This window comes from Sturnira hondurensis, unplaced genomic scaffold (genome assembly GCF_014824575.4).
Source record: "Sturnira hondurensis isolate 20B ecotype Veracruz unplaced genomic scaffold, ASM1482457v3 Scaffold0021143, whole genome shotgun sequence".
Taxonomy (NCBI): Eukaryota; Metazoa; Chordata; class Mammalia; order Chiroptera; family Phyllostomidae; genus Sturnira; species Sturnira hondurensis.
Genome location: NW_028093774.1, coordinates 5,976,562 through 5,995,275, shown reverse-complemented (window position 1 = coordinate 5,995,275; position 18,714 = coordinate 5,976,562). Strand labels below are relative to the sequence as shown.

At 54.4% G+C, this 18,714-nt stretch overlaps 1 protein-coding gene across 1 annotated transcript; it reads right to left on the bottom strand.

Annotated features, from left to right (window-relative positions):
- Nucleotides 1-432: 432 nt before the first annotated feature.
- Nucleotides 433-8,763, bottom strand: SERPINA12 (serpin family A member 12). Its single transcript, XM_037031385.1, has 4 exons — nt 8,130-8,763; nt 6,282-6,552; nt 2,290-2,437; nt 433-674 (listed from the first exon to the last, which is right to left on the bottom strand). Exons 1-4 carry the CDS (start codon nt 8,761-8,763, stop codon nt 483-485), a joined length of 1,245 nt encoding a protein of 414 aa, XP_036887280.1. The 3' UTR covers nt 433-482.
- Nucleotides 8,764-18,714: the final 9,951 nt, after the last annotated feature.

Genomic DNA, 18,714 nt, shown 5'->3' with positions numbered 1-18,714 from the left:
TGTGATAGTTGCCTCAGAGCCCCAGAGGGGAGCTCTGTGGTCTTAATCCCAGAAACACAGAAACAGGGGCTCAGGGAGGCTGTGTGGCTTTTCCAAAGGCACTTCATCCCTAAGATGTGAATCCTGGCCTCTCACTCTGAAGGCCAGGTGCTTGCCTTGGCTCACATCATCCTCAGATTATCCACCAACAGTCAGCACACCTGTGGAGGGTGTTTATGAAACCACAAAGTCCTCTGCCTGCCGCAGGGAGAGGAATCTCTGCTAGCCAAGGGGGTGGAGCAGGCATTTAATCTCAGCATTTGTACGGGCAGGGAGGGGGCTCAGCACAGAAGCCCGGAGCCCAGCAGTGCAGCCTGTTGGGCGGCAAGGGGGGGCCAAGATGTGGGAATAGATTAGAATGTCCTGTGGTCTCAGGCCCAGGGAGACGCAGCATCGCCAGCCCCAGGCTGTGGCTGGGGTCCGCAGCAGACTGGAACTCCTCCCTATGTGCCAGTGGGATTAGTGATCTTTCCCAAGAAGAGCGTGGTGGACATGATGTTCTCCACAATCATTACCAGAAAGGGTCTGTTCAGCTTGAAGACCAGTGGTCTCTCCATGGGCAGTGTGCCCATCCCAGAGCCTGCAGCGCCCTCTGTGCCCTTCTCATCCATCTTCATCTTGGCCTTGTGCACTGCCTGTGGGGACCGGGAACGAGGTCAGCATCTGCCACACCCTCTGGGGACCATGGGTGAGCGGGGGACTCGAGGGGCTCAGAGAGGGGGCGGCCTCCCCCAAAGCTGCCCCGCACAGCAGTCACAGCTGGGGCCAGCCCGGCCGGGGCTTCCAGTCATCTGTCACTCTTTAAAGGACACTCAACTAGCAGATGCAGGGTGAAGGAAAAAATGATGCAGGTCAGCATCAGCTATGGGGTAGGTGGGGGTCCGGGGGGTGGAGTGGGGTTTGCTGCCCATCCTGGAAATTTCAGGAAAGTGACGATGGTTACAATGGCTGACAGTGTCTTGAGCTCTAGCTAGAAGCCAGGGAGGTGGGGGGCCTGCCCTAGGCCCCCAGCCCCCACCATTCTCTGTTCACCTGTCTGGTAGATGGTTGGTGGATGGTTAAGAAGGAGCCAGATTCCAAGTTAGCTGTTGGGGATGACTTGGACCCCAGATGTACCCCAGTACCCTCAACATCTGTGACTAATTGATCGACCCTGGGGAAACTGATGGGCTTCTGTGAAATGCTGACACATTTCATTCCAGTCTGCAAAATTCCAACCATTTTCTAGCAGGCCGGTAGCCGTGGCACACAGACAGAATCACACCTAGCTGAGCAAGGAATCGAGCCATTGAACTCCACCCACAAAGGCCCTCGGCCAAGGGGTGGCTGCCGATGAATGTTTACATGAGTCTCTGGCAGGAAAGCCTTAAAAGTGAGAAAATTCTATTAACTCTTTTTCTTCCCCTTGCGAATTAGAAAATGAATCTGAATCAGTCAGTGATGACCCCTCAGCTCAGCTTGGCAACTTGACCTCCACACGCAGAAGCCCCAGCCAGTCCCCGACTCCCACCAGCCTTTGGCCATGCTGCCCCCTAGTGGAAGGTCCTCCCCACACCCAATTCTGCTTGAAATCTCTCCCCCTCAATTCCCGTTTAACCCAAAAGTAGGTTTAGCAGATAAAATATAGGACATCCAGTTACATTTAATTTTCAGACAAATGATATTTTGGTGTCAGTATAGCCCATGCAATAATTGGACATACTTATACTAAAAAAAAATAAGAATCGTGTATCTGAAATTTGAATTTAACTGGGTGCCCTTTATTCTGTCTGCTAAATCTGGGGACCCTACCCTAGTCCTCTCCACTTGCCCCTAACAGGCAGGTGCTCATTCTTGTTGGAGACCACAGGCCCTTCGCTTGTTCATCTCTTAGTCAGTAGACCCTTAGTCCTAATGGGCCTGTGACGCCTTTGAGTGACGCCCTGGGTCATCGCTGGACCCGAACTGAGCCAGACAAACATCCTGGACCTTGGTCAGTGGTTTGTTTCATGGGATTGGCCTCCGAAACAGCACAGGCGTTCAGTTCTAATATTAAAGACCAAAAACATGAGGCTTGGGGAGGAACATGATTCACCCAGGGTCACGTGGCTGGTAGGGGCAGAGCTGGATTTGAACTTGGCCTGACTCGTTGGGGAATCCTGGCTTGCTCAGCTGCCGTGACAGCGGCTCTGGCCTGGGGCTGTATGGCACCTCCCTGTGCAGTTGGGGGGGGCAGAAAAAGGGGGAAACTGCCAGGCCAAGCAGCCTCACCTCGCCCACTTTCAGGTTTCGATTCGGAACGATCCTGGTGAGCTCACCGTGCTCCTCAAAGATTTTGGTGATACCCATGTAGGAGAGAATCTTCTTGAGGTCGTAGGTGCCCAGGATGGAGAACCTGGGTATGGACACATCCACAACCCTAGAAAGTGGGAAGTGACAAGGTGAGTGGCAAGGGTCTGCCTTTTCCCAGGGCAGGCTCCAGGACAGACGGTGAATGAGACGTTCGTCCTGCCAGCCCTAGAGGTCTCAGTCTCCCTCTTGATCCACAGAATGAGCAGGATTCCTTAACCTTCAAAACACCCGTGCTCTCTAAGCTGTCTCTGCTTCTTATCAAACCTGCTCCAAGCCTTCATCCACAGAAATGTCCTCAAGTCTCACTGTCTCGGGGCCCCTTCTGCTGCAGCTACTGAGGTCTCCCCACAGCAGGCTCAGCCCCGAGCCAGTCGTGACCCCCCTGACTCGAGAGGCAGCAGGGCCACGAGGTCTGAAGACAGGCAGAGCTGTTGAAACCCACTCGGCCTCTCCTGAGCTCTGTGACTTGCAGCGAATGGTCCCTAAGCGCCTGTGTGAACAAGGTGGTGATAGCCGCAGCTGCACGGGACAGCAAGGGCACTGGTGCAGGTGCACCAGCTGGGACCTGGCTGGGCCGCTCTGCCTAGGGCCTGTGGTCAGGTGTCCACGAGGCACCTGGGGGGCCCTGCATTGCTGTCCTCCTGGCCCCAAATGCCATTTCTTCTTGCCTCTCCAAGACCCCATTCCTGTCTATTTCCTTTCTGCTCTGCACCAGCAAATGGTCTGCTTGGCTGCTCTTGGGATCAGAGCACCTGCCATAATCACCCCTTCCCTGAAACACAAAAGCGAAGGCATCTCCGGCGGCCCTGAATTGCTGGTTGGGCATCTGCCCTTATCTCTCATTCAGAGAAAGAGTGGTATCTACCAGTGAGCTCCACTCCCCCCCGCACTGCCTCAGCCCTCTGTACCCACAGGGTGTCCTCTGCATTCCACGGAAGCAGCTCTTCCTACAGTGGCCGCCACCTCAGCTCACTGGATACAACAGCAAGCACTCAGCGGCCAGCACCAAGACAGTCGATCCGTTCTTCCATCTGGAAGCATTCCAAGGCAAGCCCATGCCCTCCAGCTTTCTCCTTCCTTCACCAGCCACTCCCTCCTTCACCCTTCGTTCCTCCACCTTGTCACCTGCCTCACTGTGCTGATGCTCCAAGCCTCAGGCCCCGGTCTTCTCGTTCCTCTCTCCCTGGGGATCTCGTTCGGTGTCATAGCTTTAAACACCAGAGACAGGCCCAGTGACTCCCATCCTACCTTTCCCACTCATCCACCCACTCAGCAAGTATTTATTAGGTGCCTACTGTGTGCCAGGGGCTCTTCTAGATGCTCAGATGCATCCGTCAATGGAACAGGCAAAAATCCGTGCCCCTGAGCTTGTACTTCAATGGGACGACGGACACTAAAACCAGCAGAATGAAAACCGTCCATGGCACGGACACGCAGGCGGGCGGTCTGTGTGTAAGAAAGCCACATGTGATGTGGGAAAAATGCAGAGTGACTGTGGGAACCAGGAATCCTGGAGTAAAGGGACCGAGCAAACTTGGGCCGAGGCAAAGGGATTAGGCAGGTTGGGGTGTGTTTTTTACATTTTCTGAGTGGAATGGGGAGCCACCACAGGGTTCTGAACAGAGGGAAGGCAGGGGCTTGCTTAGGGTTTAAAAAGATCATTTTTTCCTGCTCTGTTAAGAATACACTCTCGGTGATGAAGGGCAGAGACCAGAGTCGATGCTGGGAGACCGTTCGGCAGTCAGCGCCACAGTCAGACGCTGGGAGTCCTAGAGATGCTGGGAGGCGACCAGACTCAGACTCATTGTCAGGTGGGGCTGTGGGAGCCCTGCGGACTGAATGAGGGGCTGGCGAGAAGAGTGATCACGGGGACCCCAGTGTTTTTAACTTCAGCAACTGAAAGGGTGGCTTCACCCCTGAAGGAGACGGAAGCTGGAGGAGTGCCCAACAGGGAGCTGGTCTGGACACATTGGGATGGAGATCCTGGGTGTACAGACAGACGTGTGACCTTGGAGTCTGGGAGAGAGCGCTGAGACTAGGAATAGAGTGGTGTGGCAGGTAACGCAGACAGTGTGGAGCGCCCTGGCCCTAATGCCATGTGGAGGGTTGAATGCCCATGGAAAAGAGGCTTGAGCAGTGAGTCCCCTGGCACTCCATGGAGACCTGGAGCAGGGTTGGGGGGCAGCCCAGAGGACCGGGGAAGAGGGCATGAAGGGGGTGAAGAGATGGTGGGGCCCTGGAAGCCAGGTGAAGGATGCCTCTAAAGGGCGGAGGGGCAGTTGTCAACTGGGTCACGTGCTGCTGATAGGCTGAGGAATACAGGCCTGATACCAACCAGAGGACTCAGCCCCATGGATACTTTCAGGGGACCTGGGGGACGAACAGCTCCGTGGAGGCAAACACAGGCGGTCGACTCGTGGGTGTGGGAGAGGCTGGGAGGGGAGAGCTGCGGACAGTGGGTAGAGGCCAACTGCTCCAAGGTACTTACCTGCAGAGGAGAGCAAGAAACAGAGCAGTGACAGGGGCAGCGGGGGCAGGAGAAGGTTGCTCTGTGGTGGGAGAAATGGCGGCATCCTCCTGTCTGATGGAAATGACTCAGTAGAGAGCAAGCCATTTGCTGATATTGGAAGGGAAAGAGAGAGCTGCTGGGGTGACATCCCTGAGCCGTGAGAGGAGGTTTCAGTGCATCGATGGGGAGAATGGCTTTAGCTCATGGCAAAACAGGAAAATGGGGAACGGGGGGGCTGATGCTGCAATGTGGCTACTGAAACAGACAGAGGCGTGATGGGGACCCCGGCCGAGAGTGGACCCTTGGAACTTGGAACAGGAGCTTTGGGTTTGCCTTTGGGGAAGCCGAGCCCTTTCTGGGGGAATCTGCCACAGCAGGGCGCTCACTGGGCAGACACAAAGCAGGAGTCTGTCTGAAGCGCCAGCTCCAGGCTGAAGCCGGCCACTGCTGGCTTGAATTCCTAAGGGTGCCGGGCATGTGTCCGTTAGCATGTGTCTTTTAGGTGTGTGTCTGCTGGCTCGCTCACGTCTCCTGGGGAAAGGGTGTGTGCCCTCTTCAGCTTGTTCTAGGCCTTCTGGTCGGGAGGGGGCCCTGCCCTCTTCGATGAAGGGCCAGAGGAGTGTTCTGCACAACTTGTCCCCCAGACTGCAGGAACTCAGAGGGCAGGAAGGTGGGCCTGTCACCTTCTGACGAAATGCACTTTCCCCCGCTGGACCACGGACAAGACTACTTCCCTGAGGGAGGGTATGGCGGTTCCCATGACGGGTGGACTTCACTGCTCCCGGTCATTCAGGGACACACGTGACTGGAGAGGAGGGCCTGGCCTGGGTGGGGGGAACTCTGCTGTCCAAGTCCTCCCAGAGGGAGGCCTGGCCCCAAGCACGGAGGTGCTGGAAGAAGTCCTCATGTGGTGGGAGAGGCTGACCAGGGGGAGCTGGGGAGGCATATTCTGGAAGAGACCCTAAGAGAGCCTGCACTTGGACTCCACAAGAAGCTGCTTCTATGCCCGGTGTCCCTGTTATCCCCAAACCTCCCGTGAGGCTTGGGCTGCCTGCAGGAAATCTCACAGGGCCTTTCCCACACTTGGGTGGAGGAGCAAAAGGGGGAGTATGGACCCTCTCCTGAAATCAGAGAGATGAGGACAGTCCCTCAGAAATATCTGCATGTCGTTAGTGGCACCCTGGTGACAACCTCAGCTATGGGGGCTGTAGAAGGGCTCGGCCAGCAGACCACGAAGCACCATGGTGGGCCCCAGGGCTGCAGCCCTGTTTGACATTGTCAGAGCTAACTGGGAGAAGGGGGTTGGGTAAGAGCTCAGTAAATCCGGGACAGAAAGGTAAAGGAAGTGGGAGGAGGAGGAGGAAGAAGAAAGAAGCCACGTGCACCAGTCCCCCACCTTTACCTTCGCACCAGCAAGTTTTTCCACCGGTCAAGCGTGTCCAGCGTCAAGGCCTCCTCCACCTGCCCCATTCTGCCTTCTTCAGGAAGAACGAAGAGGGCCGTGATGTTGTTATAGTAGGGCATGGCCAGCACAGTGCAGGACAGCTGGTCGTCCCGGCCGACGTCGTACATGCCCCCGTGGAACATCATGGGCACCTTCACTGGCTTGTTTTCATTCACAGCAAAATCCTCCTCCTTGGTTAATTTTGGATCAAACTCATGTTTCCACCGGACTTAAGATTGAAGAAAGACAAAGTGACGTGAGCGTCCTGAAGGAGAAGCAGCAACTGAGTCCAGCTGAGGCCTGGTCTCTCTACATGCAATCACAGGAAGGGTTTGGATACCCTGGGGTATCAGGACAGAGCTCTAGGAGTCCCTGTCCTCATGACATGCCCTCAGGACTCTGTTGGGGCGAGCTGGGACTTGATGACCAAGAGCTTACAGACTGAATCCCAGAATCTTCTGAGGGTGAGAAAGCCTGTGGACAGAGTCTCAGCAGAGGGGACTAGATTATACTTACTTATCGGGGCTGTTGCGGTGATGTGAGTGAAAACTGCTCAGTTTTCTTCTAAGTCAGGCCTGGGGGAGCTGCTCTCACATGGGGCTAAGAAAAATGATGGGACAGTCTGCCCTTTGGAGCCTGCTGAAGAGCTGTGAACCCCCAAAGCTGGGTATTAGGACCCCTCCTTTTCTATCCCGAGGACTCTCTGATGTTGTTGGGCATAAATTCAGACCTGGGTCTTTTTACACTCGCTACCTTCAGAGCCCCCAGAGTTCAAACTCTAGCTCTATGGTTCTATATGGATAACCTTGGACTTAATCTCCCTGGGGTTCAGCGTCCTTATCTGCAGAGTGGGGATATTGATGGGCACCTCATAGGGCTGCTGTGAGACTGTGTAGTAAGTGTTGGGTGGATGCTAGTCATCAGTAGCATTATTTCCACTATTGATCTTGTTGTAATCTAGTGGGTGTGGGGGCTCGGGGACTTTCCGGATTCCCTTCTCTCCTGTTCGGGGTAGGCTGAGATTTTAGTCTGCCATCATCACTATTTCCTTCTTCTATTGCCATCAGTCTCCCTGTGGGTTTCGGGAGCGCTGAACTTCTGCACTCAGAACCGTGTTGCGGACAGTCCAGCTGTAATCCTTCCTGGCCCACGGGCGGTTGCCTCTGGTCCTCCTCTGTGTTGGTTGACCTTTGAGTGTACATGCAGGTGTGTATGGTGGGGTGATGGTGCTTGGATTTGGGATGTTCTTCCACCTTCTTTTTCAGCCTCTTACCCTCAGACTTAGGAATCTACCCGGTTCTATAGGAGACCGAGGCACCCACCGAAGTGACCATCACCACCATCACCCACAACGCCATCACCACCCTGAGCATCTACTCGGCCTGATGGAACATGCACAGCCCTTGGGCCAAGAAAAGTGGGTTTGAGTCCTGACTTTCGTTGAATGGTTTTGAAACGGAGTAAGTCAATTAATGTCTCTCTGAATTTCACTTTCCTTTTCTAAGAAATAAGGATGAGAGCGTCACCGCCACTTCTACAACCAATGCTGCCTCAGGGTGATCAGTAATAACGGAAACACACACACACACAGAGTGATTTAGACTTCACAAAGTTCACTCTGCACACATTTTTCGCTTTGAATACCACTGACTGCCCTGTGAGTTACCCACTTTTTCCACAGTAAAAGTGAGTCCCCAAGAGACTAATCACTGATGAACTCAAGGTCACAGAGCAAGCAACCCTGGTTTTTAATCCAGGTCTACTGGCCATGCTGCCTTTTCCATGCCAAGCTGCCCCAAGCCTTACCTCGAAACAACATACAGTTGAGAAGAAGCATCACAGTGCCGGGATCTATATTCCTGATCAGGTTGTTGATTTTCCCCTGGGTTTTCTGACCGACATAGTCATTGATTTTCTTCCGGGCATTTTCTTTGTTCTGGAAGTTGGTGGGGATGCTTTCTGCGTTGTACAGGTTCTTGGCATTTGTTACAAACCTCTTCTCTGGCCGCAGCCTCTGGTCAATGAACAAGATGTTCTCGAGGTGTATCTTCAGGTTCTGGTTGTCCTGGTTCAGTCTCTGGATCAGGTAATGGAAACCCTCATGAAGCTCTCTTGCCGGCACGTTCCTGAAGTTGAAGCCCTGCTCGATCTCAGCCAAGGTGGAGTTCTGGGCACCCAGACAGAGCATGGCAAAGGCCGTAGAGATGCTCACGGGGGAGAAGAGGATGTTCCTGCTGGGGTGTGCGGAGGCCAGCTTCTTGTACAGCTTGAAGCCAAAGTCCACGTTTCGCTTGGAGAGCTGCTGGGCTGCCACCCTTCCCGTCTGTGCTCGGACCTGGCTCACCACTTCATGATCCTTTGGAGGAAAGCTGGGCTTCAGAAGACCTTCCACAGTGAGGAGGCCAGCCAGAAGCAGGCCCAGGCCCAGCGTGGGGTTCATGTTCCTTGGAGATTGTCCTGTTGAGTAATAGGCCTGAGGTTAGCAGGGAAAAAAACCAGAAGAACCCCCTGGCGCCACAAGGAAGACCAGACGAAAGGAGCCATGCAGCAGCGGGCGTGTGCGGCGCACATTGGTTTAGCAGTGCTTCGACATCCGTGATAGCATTTAACCTGTACGATCACCCGGGAGCAAGAAGCGATCGTCCCATTTTATAGTGAGAGGCCTGAGCGTAGAAAACAGTTCATGTTTTTGTACCATCTTCCCCATCTTAGGTGACAGAATCTCAATTCCTTTGAGGAGCTGTCCCCTACACTCCACCGATGACAACAAGAAAATGCCACAGTGTGGACATGTGACCCAGGCTAGGCCGCCATAATACTTTGTCCACTGCCTCACGGATGGGCGAAGGAATGAGACTGCCCCAAACCAGATCAATCAGCATCTTTCCCCAAGAATACACAAGGCTCTCAAGAATTAAGAATTAAGTTACAGTTTAACTCTGAGGTGTCTGGCTTAATGATGTAGCCTGTAACTGAGTGTGGCCAGGATTTTCACATGTAGAAGGAGAGAAGAGAGAGAGACTGTGATTGAAAGAGAGAAACAGGAAGAAATACTTGGTATCATCCTTGGAGTTCCTGGATCAAGCTTTATCTGAAGCCCAACCATGTCTATTTTTCCAAATTATGAGCCAATAAACTTCTTTCTCAGGATCGGCTGATTTGAGTTGGACTTTTCCCCCTTACAACCCCAGAATCTTGACTAATATGCAGAAATCAAGCCCATTTTTCTAAGATCAGATGGTCTGTAAATAGAGCATATGTACCCCAGAAGAACCCAGGTCTCTACTAATCCTCCTTCCCTGCTCCCCTTTGCGGGAAGAGAAGGGGGCAGTGTGACAGAGAGGACACGCCCAGTCTGCTTGCCTCCCAGGCTGCTCTTTCCCCATCGCTCAGCTCTGACATCTCCCAGCATGTCTGTGAGCTCTGGGGGACAGGAGTTTCATTTTTTGCTTCCCCCAACCTCTAGCCCTGATGCTGCAGAGAGCTGCCAAGAGTGTGCTCTTCCGAGAAGCATGCTGATTTCTCCGGGTGGCCATGCTTCTGGCAATGATGTTTATTCCAAATAAAGGCAGATTTCTTTGTTTGGTCCTCTGTTACCACCTACCATGTTTTCTTCCCTGGAATTGACACCTTCGTGTATCTTAGCCTGTCCTCGACAGTGAAGACTATTCGTGGCTGTCTTTGCCTGGCTCCCGAGATGCAGAACCTGAGCCAAGTATTCTGGCTTGCTCATGCATCATTTAGTGAGAGACTGCCCTTGGAGAAGTCCCTGGGGAAGTGAGGGAAGAGACTGGGAAAGGGGAGGAGCTGAGAAAGGGTGGGGCTGGTTCCAGGTGACATCTGGCCTTGAAGGGATCAGCAGGGGACGGCCCTGTAGCACGACACAGAGTGGCACTGAGCTGGAAAGCAAGTGTTCTGGCTTTTCAGAGGGGATCGGTCAGTCAGCGGTCTGCAGGGTGCGAGGTGCGAGGCCTGGGGTGTGATTTCCTGGGCCAGGCACCTCCTATCCGACGAGGGCAGGTTTCTGAGGTGGGAAGGACACCCGTCTGCTGTTGGCAGCCAACCTCCCGGCACCACCAGCCTAGGGTCACTGGGCCCAGCACCAACAGGTCCCTTGGAGCTAAGTGGAAGGGGCTCTTTCTGGTTGCCTGAGTCAGGGGACAACTGAAAACCAGCACAGGGAGGGCACCCGGGAGCGCCCCAAACCCGCTGTTCTGGGCCCCGTGGGTGCAGCCATCATCTGGGCGAGATGAGTCCCCAAGGAGCTCGTGGTCTAGAGTGTGAAGGTTCCGGTACAGGCCACTCCTTTTTTCCCATACCCCCCTCCATCCTCCTAACAAAATCTCATTTTTTCCAGGTATCTCCCCCTCTGTGCCTCAGGGACAGAGGACTGGTCCCCAGCACCAAAGGGGGCTCTGACTGGGGCAGGATAGCCTCACCTCCCCACCCGCCCCACTAGTGACTGGTCAGGAAACCGGCCTAACCCAGTCAGCCCGAAGTGAGCTCCGCCCCGAGAGCTGTTCAGGGCGGGGCATGTGATGTGAGTGACCCAGTGAGGGTGAACTTCCGGTCTTGGCTGGAATGTTGGGGCGCAGCCCTTTCCCATCCCCTGAATGTCCTGGGCAGGGAGGTGCAGACACCAGGGACACCCACAGCCATTTGCCCAGTGAGGGAAGTGACTTCAGGACAAAGCCAGAAGGCAAAGAGGGTACACACAGGACTCTGCTGAGAACCTGGAGGGGGGCCACCGAACAAGCCCCCCCGGAGCCCACCCTGCCTCTTCACTTCCAGGGATGCCCCTGTGAGTTACCTGGTCAGTTACTTGAAGCCAAAAGGTCGTAACAGATACAAGTGTACAGGGAAAAAAAACAAAACTGGGACTACCAGGACTTCAGGATGCCTGGCTCTGACCTTTCACCTCATTGCTGTGTGACATTGTGGAAAGCACTTCCCCTCTCAGAGCCTGGGTGATGTCTAAGAACCTCCCACTCCTAATGGCACTTTTCTTTTAGTAAAAATTACAAATAGCTGGTGGTGAACGAGGGCTGTAGAGACGGTCTGAAGAGAGATAATAGGAGACAAGGTTGACCTGGTCCCCGGATGTTTCCAATAAGGGAAGACAATAGAAGACGGAACGGTTCTCTCTCTCAGCTTAGCGGGCTGGACTGCGGACAAACTCCGCCCGGGTGGATGACAGCAGCGCCCCGTGTCCAGCGCAGACCGCCGCCTCTGTGGCGCTGCTTCCCGATGCTGGGGAGTGGGGGGGCTCAGATCCTTCTGTCAAGGAGCTCAGAGAGCATGGCTGTCGGGTTACCAGCCAGGTGACGTGCGCAGCCATTGAGCAGCCTGCCAGGGCAGACAGGCCCGGACCCCGGGGCTGGGGAGGGAAGCTGCTGGAAGCCCTGGCCCATGCATGGTTTTACAGGTATGCCCAGTTGCTGGTTTCAGGAACAAGGACTGAGTATGGAACCAGAAGTCTGGCTGTTGGCCATCTCTTGCACACGTGTTTGCTCGGTGGCCTGAGACAAGCCCCTCTGAACTTCAGAGCTTCAATATCGTCATCTTTCAAAGGGCCGAGAGGGGGTGGTTAACCCCACTTGGTGCTGCTAGTCAGCTCGCAGCCCCCACCCCTCGGAACGCAGTCTACCCCGTCCTTCTCAGCTTCCCCCTGCTCCCCTAAGTCTGTGTCACAATGGTCCCCACAGGCCTCCTGCCCAGTCCCCCGAGTGCCCACCGTTCTGGGCTTTCTCCCCCCGGACAGCTCACACTGGACCCATTTCAGTATTTTCCATCTGTCACCACAGGCCCCACACTGCCCCAAACTTGTCAGGTGGGTACTTGTCCGAGATGCCTGAGAAGGCTCACTTCTGTTTATCCCATCGATTACAGTAGCTGAGTGGCTGGTTGTTCCCTGATAAATTGATAGATTGATGGGTTGCTCAGTTGAGCAACTCTGTCCCGATTTTTATTTTGGAGTGTGTTGGGGAGGGGAGGCGGGGATTGTCGCTCTAGACAAAATGAGGAAGCAAATAAAGACGAACAGAGCACGGCAGAAACGGAGCCCTGTGGGCACACAGGGGGCAGGTACAGCTGTAAGCAGCACTTTAATTCTCTCAGACTACCCTGGTCCCAGGTTCCCCATTAATTTGGGGAAGTGATTTCCTTCTCTTAGGAAGAGATAAAAATCGCACTGACTCAGGACTCATGCATCCTGAAGACAGACCCCAACCAGGTGAACCCCAGAAGCAAACGGGAGCTCTCGGGACGGAGCGCGGGGCCTTAGATCTGCGTGAGGAGGGGCCCACCCACGGACACTGCATTGCCCACCCACGGAGCGGGTTGCACTTTCACTGCCCACATCGTCCTGACAAGTGTGGTGACTGGGATCAGCCAATCAAAGCAACACGGGGGCGGGGACGGTGAGAGGTGCTGGCACAGTGAATACCAGCGGTGTCCATGATGCTGTGAGACACCTTCACACTTGCTGGCATCACCGGTGGTTCGAGAAAACAACACACACACAAACCGAGCACACATGGGACACAGAAGGAAAGCTCCGCGCGGAGCAGTTTGGAGCCATTTACTTCCAAGGGCAGGGACCTCCCCAGCCTGTCCCAGGTCACCTCTCATGGCAGTTTGCTGAGCGGCCTCTCTTCCCTGTGATAACACTGACGGGAAGGAAAAGTTTATGTCGTGTCTGTCCTAGCAAACCAATGTGACTGAAAAGCTTAGGACGTGTTTGACTAGTTCTTGTCCCCAGTGGGCCCCCCTGGACCGATGTCAGCTAGCTGGGGAGTCCCCACTCAATGATGGGCCTCTTCCTGTCCCCGCAGGGTACAGGCACCGAGCCCGAGGAACCCCAGGCCCTCTGACACCCCAGCTTTCCCCCAGTCCTTCTCGGAGCTCCCACAGAGCGAGTGACCGGAGGGTCCTTCCCACTGGTGAGCGCTGGCCTCCTAAGAACCAGCACCAGCGCCCTGGGCTCCAGGAGCCATCCCAGACAGGCTGTAGGGTCCACCGGTCTTAAGGGATCGACATTATTTTAACAGATCACTCTAGATATATTAGAAGTTATTATTTTTGAAGCAATTTACGACTAAGTGATAGTACGGCATGCCCTTCTTCCTCCGCTGGAGGTGAGAGAAGACCCATGAAATGACCCTATTGGCCACCGCGGTGTACTTGACCCTCCCTCCTGGGAAACACAGACTGCGCACACATCATCTCGCCCCTGAGCTGGCCCTGGAGACTTCTGCCCTCATTCTTTTAAGAAATATTTTGAACCCTCACTCCATGCCAGGCAGGTGGGCTCGGTGCCCTGCCCAAGGAGCGGCCCATGCCTGCTAACGCTGCCGGCAGACCCGCAGCCTTCAGAGCCCAAACCTGAGAGGCAAGGCCCCCGCCGGCCCCACTGACTTCTCCAAATCCTGAGCCGTTTCCAGCTCCAGGCCTGTTCCTCCTGCCTCGGGGACTTCGTTCTAGGATGAGGGAGGATGAGTGTGTGGGTTGGAACGATTCAGCAACCATCAACCTCAAGGCCATGTGTGCTATCAAGAGGAAACTGAGCCCCAGAGGGGACCAAGGAGCTACCTGAGGTCACCGCGGGTTTGGCTAGATCAGAGTGGGAATCCAATACATGAAGGCCATCCTGCTGCAGGGCGGGAAGCTGGCCGGCCTCGCTCTGCCCGAGAAGTAGCAAACTGATGGCTACAGCCTCCGTCCTCGGGTGGAGGTGAAGAGCCTCAGAAAGCTCACAGACGGGGCTGGCTGTGGCCGGATTCCTCGGACGGGGGCAGACTTGTGTCAGAGGGGAGCCTGGTCTCCCAAGACGCCCCACCCCGCACATCCAGGAAGGGTTCTCCTCCAGAAAACCACTGGGGTAGAACACCCATGAACGCGAGCCACCCATGGAAATGAGCCCCAGCCTCTCTCTTCAAGAATGGGGTTTCCGGGTTCGGGACTCCTCCGGGGCCGTCTTCTCAAACCAGCCCCCTGGGGCCGGTCTGCCTCTCCTGCCGCCCGAAGCAGCCTGGACCTGAGAGCAACAGCCAAGCCCGCGGCCTTTTCAAGGGGGAGGTGTCATACTCACGGTGCATTCAGGAGAAATCCACAGAGCCAGCCAAATGGGTCTGCTTTTCTTGCTTTATTATTTATACCTCCATGTCTCTTGGAAAATCAGACAGAAGCCAATACAAGGAGCTGGCCCAGGGGTACTGGGGACAGGAGCTGGGAGCTGTGGCCACGCCACCTCGCTGGGCTTCTCCTCGGTACGCGAGGCGGCGGAGGGATATTTAGACCACACCCGCTGGGTGGTGGCTTCCCTGGTGAAGTCCATTCATATTTTTTGCAACGACTATGTTTCCCAATCATTGTGGGTCTGGAACCTGGAGTATTTTCCAAGTAGATCAGCCTACAGTCCTAACATTAAACACTCAACCCAAACATCACCGTTGTCACCCACGGGAGAAACTTCATAGCTGAGTTTCTCAGGGTCATTTCCCTTCTCCCCTACTCCCCCCAACCCCCCCGCCCATTTTTCAAGGATTCCCCAGTTGTCAGTCCTATTACCTGAGCTCACTGAGAGTCCTTTTGGGGAAGAGACCCAAAAGAGATGAATGGAGAATTAAATGCGTAGTTTCTGTTAGGGGCAACAGAAATCAAAATTTGTGATCATTCGAGAAAAACAGGAACTGTTCTCTGATTGCCTGTGGTTTGTTCTGAAGCAATGAGGCTATGGTTGGTTTTCCCTCCTCGCTTTCCTGTATTTTCCAAGTCGTCTTAGAGACATAGGTATTGCTTTAGAATTCATTTTTTAAAGATAGAAAATAAAATGAACTTCTTAGCGTCAGATTTACCAGAGGGGGCAGTGACGACGTTGAGAACAGTTTGAACCCACCGATCTCGGGTCAGGGCAGCAGTGAGCCCCGCTCCGAGCAGAGAGATCGCTGCGGCTCCCTTCCTGCTCAGTGAGGCTCCGTAGTCGGTGTCGCGTGGCTGTGGCACGGGCGTTGTGGAGAGTCTCTCTTCGCTCAGCAACACTGCTGTTGGCAGGGCCAGGGCTCTCATCCCCACAGCTATACGGAGTGGGTGACCCTGTGAAAGCTTCTAGAAAAGGAAGGGCCCTGGCCCTGCTCAGCCGCACCCAATGCACTCACAGACCCGACCAGCCAGGACTGTGGGGCTCTGGGGCCCCCAGGATCAGGGCGAGCCACAGAAGGGGGTCTGGAGATGCCAACTTCCTGTAGTCATAAGGCGTCTGGGCAGTACACCGAGTGACCCCAGGAGGCAAGGAGCCTGGCTCCCAGCCCAGGTCACTGAAGGGTGCACAGGGACCCAAGGACAAGTTGAGGTGAGGGCGGTCATCCCACTGTGGTGAAAGCTGACAGCCAGCCAGGAGACGCTGACCCAGAATCTGGTCTGTGCCCTGTTTTGGAAGGAAAAACAATGCCTGCTAATGACCGGGTGCGGCGATGAGAGTCTGCGGGCCCCACCCACTGGCCTGTGCCAGGCACACTCAGCTGCAGGGCGAACTCCCGTGGGAGACGTGCAGGAGAGGCTCAGCCTGGGGCCCACAGGGGGTGACGCTGAGGGACGGGGGCTGCCCCGGGGAAGCCTGAGCCCAGATGGCAAGCACCCAGAGGTGGGAGGCCACTGCAGAGGGTAGCCACGGGTGGGCCGGAGGCCAGGCCCGGCCAGGTGCTGACTCTCAGGGGTGAGCTGTGCCTCGCTGTCAGGGAGAAGGGCTCCGGGGGTCCTGTCTCAGTCAAGGCAGCCCTGCTGCGGGGGCAGCGGGGAGAAGGCTGTGGAAGGACCACTAGACTCCCAGCTCCCACCATCGGGCACAACCTACCCTGGAGGCTGCCCGGCCACCTGCAGATGGGGAGACCCGGGGCCCAAGGGTTTGGGCCTGGTGTTCGCCGAGGGCTAGGAGGGTGAAGGCAGCTTTCCGGCCTGGGGACAGCGCGATGAACAGATGGCCCGGAGGCAGTGGCCCGAGCCGGGTGAGTGGCCTGGGTATGCTTTTGCCGCACGGCCACAGGTAGGAGTGAGAGGGAAGCCAGGAACTTCCAGCTCCACCCTCGGTGTTTGGTTCTCCCAAGCCTTGGTCTGTGAGACATCTAGGGATGTGTTAGTGGCCATGCCATGCCCTCCTACAAAGCCCAGGTCTGATGGGGGCACGGGAGCCAAACTCGCTAATGGCTGAGGTAGAGGTGTCCCTGGAAGGTAAGGGCACGCAAGAGGCACCTTCCCCACTGGAAGTGTTTGGGACAGCCTCATAGGTGGGGCCCTCTTGACCTGGGTTCTGAAGGATGAGTAGGAGTTCTCTAAGTAAAAACTGAGGGCAAGAGTAGCACAGCAAAGGACCTGAAGCTGGAGAAAGTGAGTGGCACCTCTAGAAAAGGTGACTTTGAGTTTCTCCTCCAAAAAAGGGGAATAACCTACCTCTGAAGCAGTCATCTCGTCCCTGGGAGCACATTGGGACCATCTGGGAGCTTTCAAAATACCCATTTCCTGAACCTCCCTCCAGAGATTCTGACTGAGTTGGTCTAGGATAAAGCCAGGGTCGGGGTGCTTTGAAGAACCTCTCCCGGGGATTATGATAGGCATCCGTGGTTGAGAAGGTCTTCTCTCCAGCAGGTAACTCCCACTGGAAAGGGCAGGAGGGTCTGGAACACCTCTGGGAGCACGAGCTTCCGTGCACTGCAGGCGGCTGGGATTTCTGTAAAGCCGCAGCAGTTAGGACGGCTCGGTGCCGGCACAGGAACGGCTAAAACGATCCGTGGAACAGACTAGAGAACCCAGGACAGCCCCACCCAAGAACAGCCCCCTGATATCCAACAAAGAACCACCGCAATACTTCGGGGAAAGACGGTCTTCTCAACAGACAGAGCTGGAAACACTGGGTGTCCATACAGGGGGTGGGGGAGGGCAGCGAATCTTAACCCCGTCTCACTCCATGTTCGAGAGTTAATGTAAAAAATCATAGACCCGAATGTGAAAGGTATTAGGATGAAACATATGGAACTGCTGATATTCAATGTTTTTTTGTTGCCCCAAACCCCACACTTATGAAAACCATGAAGCTTCTAGAAGAAAATCTAGTAGAATATCCTCATGAATTTGAGACAGGCAAAGACGTCTTAAACAGCACATGAAAAAGTACTAACTACAAAAAACTGGTAAGTTGAACTTCATGAAGAACTTCTGCTCGTCAAAAGCCACCTAAGAGAACACAAAGGCAAGTCACGGGCTGAGAAATGGTACTTGTAAGACGTGTTTGATAAAGGACTGGTATCTGATTTTTAAAATTTCTACAAATCAGTAAGGAAAATAAAACGCCTTAAAAATAAGCGAAGACTTGAACAGACTTGAACAAATATTTCAAAGAGAAGATATCCAAATAACCAGTGAGCCTCTATAAAGGTACTCACCGTCATCAATCAGCAGGAATATGCAAAATAAAACTGCTACAACGTACCACTACACACACCCGAAGAGCTAAGCTTATTTATTTATTCTTAATATCTTCTTTTAATCATACTTGACATGCAGTGTCATATTAGTCTCTGGTGTACAATGAGTGATTCAAAACGCATATACCTTATGACGCGATCGCCGAGATAGGTCCAGTAACCCCGTCGTTGTCCGTTGCAAGTGCGGCAGCATCGCCTGCGTGCCCTGTGCGGTTCATCACATCCCCGTGAGTCCATTCGCACTGGGGATTTGTGCTGCTCAATCCCGTCCCCCTTTCTGTCTCTGTCCCTGCCCCGTGGCCTTTGGCTGCCATCCCTTTGTTCTCTGTATCTATGAGTTTGTCTCTGTCTCATTCTGTTTGCTTAGTTTTTTAGTCCAGATGTAAGTGAAATCATGTGGTATTTCTCTTTCTCTGTCTGACTTATTTCATGTAGCGTAACACCCTCTAGCCCACCTAAGTTGTCATGAATGGCAAGATTTCATTCTCTTGGCGGCTGAGTCTTATCCCGTTGTGTGCAGGCACCGCACCTCCATCCGCTTATCTGTGGACAGATGGCTGGGTCGCTTCCACACCTCGGCTGTTGTAAACGACGCTGCAGTGGACACAGGGGCGTGTACATCTTTTTGAATAATGGTTTTTGTTTTCTTTGGACAAATATCTAAGAGTGGAACTGCTGGGCTGAACAGCAGTTCTATTTTTAACGTTCTGAGCAACCTCCACGCTGTTTCCCACAGCGGCTGAGGCAACTTCCCTTCCCACCTGCAGTGCACAAGGCCTCCTGTTTCTCCACGTCCCCACCGGCACTTGTTGTTTGTCATCCTTTTTATAGTAGCTGTTCGGGCAGGGGCGAGGAGGCATCTCCTTGTGGTTTGCTCGGCACTTCCCCGAGGCCCCAACAACTACAATTAAGAAAGG

Bases quoted from the DNA above. Each gene is read 5' to 3' on its own strand.
- SERPINA12 (XM_037031385.1), bottom strand. From the start codon at position 8,763: ATGAACCCCACGCTGGGCCTGGGCCTGCTTCTGGCTGGCCTCCTCACT. The intron at 2,438-6,281 runs GTAAAGGTGGGG...CCCACTTTCTAG, and splicing joins AAAAACTTGCTGGTGCGAAG to GGTTGTGGATGTGTCCATAC. The intron at 675-2,289 runs GTGAGGCTGCTT...CGGTCCCCACAG, and splicing joins GAAACCTGAAAGTGGGCGAG to GCAGTGCACAAGGCCAAGAT.